The 6,000-nt window shown below is 39.0% G+C and overlaps 1 protein-coding gene across 1 annotated transcript in view; it reads right to left on the reverse strand.

The window, feature by feature from the left end:
* Positions 1-4,674, reverse strand: part of NUDT14 (nudix hydrolase 14) — a 47,135-nt gene extending 42,461 nt beyond the window's left edge. The window contains exon 1 of the mRNA XM_070931598.1: positions 4,594-4,674. Within this exon, the coding sequence (XP_070787699.1) occupies positions 4,594-4,674 (81 nt within the window). The remainder of the gene's footprint in view (positions 1-4,593) is intronic.
* Between the last annotated feature and the right edge of the window lie 1,326 nt (positions 4,675-6,000).

The following is a 6,000-nucleotide window of genomic DNA, read 5'->3' on the forward strand; positions in this document are numbered from 1 at the left end:
TTATTTTGTAAATAAAAAACAATCCATATACCCAATCTGACAAAAAAAAAGATCTCTGTAAAGGTGGCACTTTTGCAATTTTGGTTTCAGAGCTAACTCTCAGAAAAATGAGCAATGAGAATAGAACTGAAGGCATGACATTTGATAAGAAATCTTTATGTAAGCACTGCTTACAATAAAAAACAAATTGCCCTATTTTTTATTCTCTTATCCAATAAAATACTCTTTAACATGTTTAAGAACATAATCCCTCAACTCAGTGTGTATTTCTTACTTTAATATGTGAATCACAAACAGTACCTTTTGTAAGGCAAAGACATTCCCATAATTATATTGAGCAGATTAATGAAAGAACACTCACCTTGAAAAGTTTTGCCTTTAATGTATTCATCATCGCTCATCACATCTGTCCCTGCAAATCCCATTTCCTATTCTATTCATGAGGTGCAGCAACCTGGAGCTTTAGTGATTACCGCCACACTTTTCCCATGGCCTTCTCACCTCTCATCTAACCCCTAAGTACCCCATTCCCATTGTTTATCATCTGTTCTCTTCTCCTGGAAACTGCTGTTAGAAGTTCACTTATCCCTAATCTTGCCTGCTGCCTTTGATATTCTTTCTAATCCAACAATCTGTCAACTGGGGCATCAACCCATGTCCAGGCCAGCTGCTCTCTCCCAGGCTTCATACAAAATGTTCAGAGGATTCTGATCCAGCAAGAAAAACTTGAAGCAAATAATTAATGTTGATTCGATCAGAGCTTATGACTTTAGTGTGCTATTAAGTAGAGACTGAAGAAAACTAACCTTTTAAAGTTTGTTTAAACTTGGCTGTTAATACATTAATGAAATTCTGGTCAATGTGTAAAGGGACACGATTAAAGAAAGTAAATTCATGAGAAAAGAGAGAGGAAACCTTTTGAACTAAAAAAAGGCAAAGAAAACTATGTTCCCATGCAAATCTGCTTATACATAGAATGTTCTTTCTTATATGCAGTTTTAAAATGAAGTTTATTAGCAAGCTTCTTCAAGAAAGCATAAGGTGAGAATAATAAACATAAATAAGCAGCTAAGTTATTTTACTATAACTATATATCAGAAAGACAGGAGGGCAGACAGTAGATCTTTGCTCTGTGATTTAGAGGTAACATTTATTGATCTTTTGTATCCTAGCAGCACTATGACAAACAGATGGTCCCCAGATAATGGCCAATGCCTGTGTTCAAGGTAACCTGGTATTTAGTGGGAAGGAAGGGTTCACATATTCAGGCCTGCTGTGAGAAGTATCATAAGACATTTATTGGATAAAGTTCTTCAGATCCACTCAAAATTAGATTTAGACAGGATACATTTATATGAATTTTGTCCTGTATCTGCCAAATGGTTGACCCTATAGTTCCCAAGGAAGTAGACAGGATCCTTGGGACTATTGACTTAGCTACCTGCTTATTAAATCCATCCCTCACTTGGTTAGTTAGGACTGGTTTGGCCCATGAGGGGGTAAGTGGATCTTTGAGTGAGGGAACATTTTTGCCTATCTCACCTTCTCCCCAAACAGCTATTTCTAGACCCAACATTGGCAACATCATTGATCATGATTGTCAATTATCTTTGATGAAGCTGGAATGGTATTGGTACAACCAGATGGTCCCACTGTTCTCATTCTTCATTTTTCAGGAACTTTATAATCAATCATGGTAACCTTCTGGCCAGACTACAGGGATTGGGATTGGAGACACAATGTTACAGTGGTTCTCCTCTTTTCTCTGTGATTCTCCTCTTTTCTCTGTGACTGGTTCCAGTTGGTTTGTGTATGAAGCCAAAGGCTCTTGGCTCACATGATGCCTCAAGGCTCAACTGTCTCAGCCTTCCTGATCAACATTTACATGAAGCTGCTGGGTGAGGTAATCTGTTCATCAAGTATTATCAATATGCTGATGATATCCTACTATATGAGAGCCAATTTGGTGTCATGGTTAGGCAATAGGCTAGAAATTAAGAGACTGTGACTTCCAGGCATGCTTAGGCATGGAGCCAACTAGGCGACTTCAGACCAGTCATCTTCTCTCAGACATAAGAAGCCGACAATGGGAAATCACCTCCAAAAATCTTGCCAAAATTGCAGGAATTAGTCCAGACAGTCATAAGGAATTAAAACCGACTTGAAGGCATATACATACACACATACATTCTTGTTTTCTACCTCAACTCCAGATCAAGAAAGTGATGCTATCAAGGTCCTTTCTCAGGTACATTTGGTCAGGGAAGAGTAAACTTAAAATGAAAACTGAATAGCTGTGTATTCCTGATTCTTCTGGGACCTTGTTTTTTCCATCTTTATTGCTCTTTTTATATTCTTAATAGCATATATTTATGCAAGAAACTACTGAAGTCTGCATTTATTCATCTAAGGTATTTAGCAACAGTCCTAGTTGTAACCATTTGAAAAGCTGAATCATAATAAAAGTACACAAATGCCATTTCATTCTCAAGATTTGATTTCACTAATAAGCAAAGGTGTTATGAAAATCTATGAAGTATTAAATGAACCCAGAATATCTTACAGAATTACAGATATTGCAATATACAATTTTAAGTCCAAACTATGATACGGCAGAATTTATTCAGGTGAAGCTATTCAGATTAAAAAAAAGTTACTCTATATGCTTCTAAAAGGTAAATGATTCCATTTAGAGCCCTGGTAGATACTAGAATTGTTTACTTCCTTTCTCAAGGAATCTTTCAACTGGGATATTCATATACATTGTATTTATAACAGAATCAATAAACTAATAAGGGAGGCTAAGAATTAATCTCACAATTTAAAAATTGAACATGTGCACAGGGTTTGTACATTGCACTAATTCATGCTTGGTTTAATAGTAACATATTAAGTTAACTAAATCAGCTAATTTGACAAAGCATAGTTAACCAAAACCAAATAAATTTTAATATAAGGCTTGAACCATCTCATTGTTCATAAAGCAATGTTGGTTATATTTGAACAGATTTAGCATAATCTATTAATTGAGTCAAAAACTGGCTGGGTTATACATGGTTTGCTGAGTTAACTACAATTGGTTGGGTTCAGAAAACACACTAAGCCATAACTCAATATGTTCTATGAAATCAACTTGATTCATAGCTTAATGTACTGTGTGATTCTAGTCAACTACATATTTTACTACCCTATTATTCACTGAGAACCTTGTCCCCACCTGACTTACTATTTGATAAAGAAGAAATAATCTTTCATTCTTTCAATAGGTTTATGTAACTGTCAACTCAGGTCTTAAAATGGTAGCCATTTTGCAACTCTAATGTCATTATAATCATACCAAGCTGTTTTATATGTACCATATTATTAACCTAGCAGGATTATTCAGGACAGTATGAAAAAGGGGGAATAGGTGAATTTTAACAATTTTAATATGACCTTGAAATTACTCTTCACTAAAGCAGATAATTCCAGTCAGAATTCTACTGAGAGGGCCTTCTCTGTGGGGGCACCCACCCTCTAGAACCAACTGCCCCCAGAGATAAGGCGAATCCAAGACCTCGGTGCCTTCCACCGTGCCCTTAAAACTTTCTTTTTTCAGCAAACCAGGCTGGCTTAACACTTTTAAATGTTTTTAACTGGTTTGTCATTGTTTTTTAATTACGGGGCCAAATTTATATGTATCTTTTTAATAGTATTTTAATGTTTGTAGTTTATGTTTTTATTTGGCTGTACACCGCCCTGAGTCCTCAGGGAGAAGGGAGGTATATAAATTTGATATAAAATAAATAAATAAAAATAAAATTGTCCCAAACAGCATTGTATTTTTGGGAACAATTGTTGGAAAAGTTTATCAGAAGATAGGGAGATAAATTCTGGTTGATACTCCCCATACACACATATATGCTAGTTGTGTTGCCCAATGCAGAGCATGTGGATATAAATTCTGCAGTAGATAAAGTGCAGAAATAATTAAATTTGTAGAGTGGTGCAGTAGAGAAGTCCCTACTCACTTTCTGATCGCAAACCATCCCTCAAATGCTCAAGCGAAAGGACACACAGCAAACTAGCTAATCCCACAGAAAGGGGGTGGGTGGATGGCAGGCTCTCTGTGCCTGTGTTCAAGGGCAATCATTGCAAAAACCATTTAGCTAAGTAGTTAAATGTGAGTAAGTAACTAAGTAAAGGTAATAATACGCTCTTCTTGTTGTGGGAAGGGCTAAAAATTCTGTCTGCATTCGGAAACGCTCGATCCCTTTTTCCTAAGGGGGAAAAAAACGGGCAACCCCATGAAGAAAAAGATGCTTCCGACTCGGTATCCACAGGCTACTCTGCCGGCCTGCCGAGTCCATTCCTGGGCCCTAAATTCCCGCCGACCCTTTCCGCCATCCAGTAGCAGCGACTCTTCACGAGGATAGGAAATCCACCCTAACCCTCCCGCCGCCTCCCTAGCAGCGCCTGCGGGAGAGCCGGGAGTAGGCCTTTCACAGCAGCGGCTTTGCGTAAAAGAGCGCTTCGACGAAAGTGGGCTAAACTCGGCGTTCCTGAAGAGAAGGCAGCGGCTCCTCCCGCGGCCTTCTCACCCAGCCTGCTTACCTGGCGGTATCGGAGGCGAAAAGGCCGCAAATATTGGGAGGCGACGCAAGGTCCGAGAGCCAGTTCCTCGATCGATTCCATGCCGGATGCCGCGACTTCAGCCTCGGGTGACGGCGCGGGGTTAACCTTGCAGGGAAGCCGAGATGGAAGGAGCGGAAAGAAAGAAGGGGAGCGCGGGCAAGAGAGTCAGTCGGCGGGGAAATGCATGCGAAAACTATAGAGAAGAGCGCGCACTGCCCGAGGGTTTTTCCAGCGGCTTCCTTTTTCCCTCATCTTTTCCCCGTGTGGATGAGTGGAGTCGGAGGGCAGTGGATGCAGGACTATGCTCTCTTCCTATGGAAAAACTTTGAATTCAAGGTGGAGGACAAGGATGTCATTAAAATCCTTCTTTAAGAGATAAAAGCTCGAGGGGGACCTTATGAAGTACTTTGCACTGCACCCCCACGTTTCATTGCAAGAGAGATAGGGCTGTAAATGGCACATATATAGCAGTTCTTAACAGGTTTATCTATGTGATCAATAGCGATTGTGAATAAATAACGGTGTGATGGCAAAATATCAATTTCAGGGAGGGAAGGGTCCTTGGTGCTCTCTGCGCTTGGCTGTTTTCTTGCAAACGTTTCATGACCCACACTAAGTAACAACATCAGTGCTAGTTTCAGAGCACTCAGAGATTGAATGATCAAATGATCATAGCCAAAGAGAGGTTCTGAGTGCCTTTTTTGGACTAGATAACAACAGAAGAACAGAGTTGGAAAGGACCTTGGACGTCTTCTAGCCTAACTCCCTGCTCAAGCAGGAGACTATACTATTTCAGACAAGTGGTTGTCCAGTCTCTTCTTTAAAATCTCCAGTGGTGGAGCACCCACAATTTCTGAAGGCAAGCTGTTCCAAGTCCACCCCAATTACATTAAGCTAAATTTCCTTTATTTTTGACACAGCAAGCATGGCCATGATTATTTATATCGTGTTTTATGATTTGATATGTGCCATCCAGGCAGTTGTGGTTTGTTCAGTATGTTACACTTAAGAAACTATGTCTTATCAGGCCATGATAATTCTACATCATCTTTACTTCATCCTTGCAAAATTGACGAGTATTATTTCCAAATTATGAAGAAAGGGTTAGAAAGAGACAGGCAGAGAAGTCACCATAAAGCTGCCATAAATTCTTTACTGGATATTGATAAGGATAATTGTCCAGTTCCTTTTTATTCTATTTTGTATCTTCAGAGGAAATAATTTTGCACATATAATCAACTTCTAAAAATTAATGCACCCAAAATGACTTGGTTTTGAAGTTGTTACAAATTAACCAAATTGAACAACCCTGCATAAATCTTTTTATTTGGAGGAATGTTTTAACATTTGCATTTCTGCTTGTTTTAGTTAAGCTAGTAATAGCAA

Source organism: Pituophis catenifer, unplaced genomic scaffold (genome assembly GCF_029215685.1).
Source record: "Pituophis catenifer annectens isolate HBS135680 unplaced genomic scaffold, rPitCat1.0.hap2 SCAF_1, whole genome shotgun sequence".
NCBI classification, from domain to species: domain Eukaryota; kingdom Metazoa; phylum Chordata; class Lepidosauria; order Squamata; family Colubridae; genus Pituophis; species Pituophis catenifer.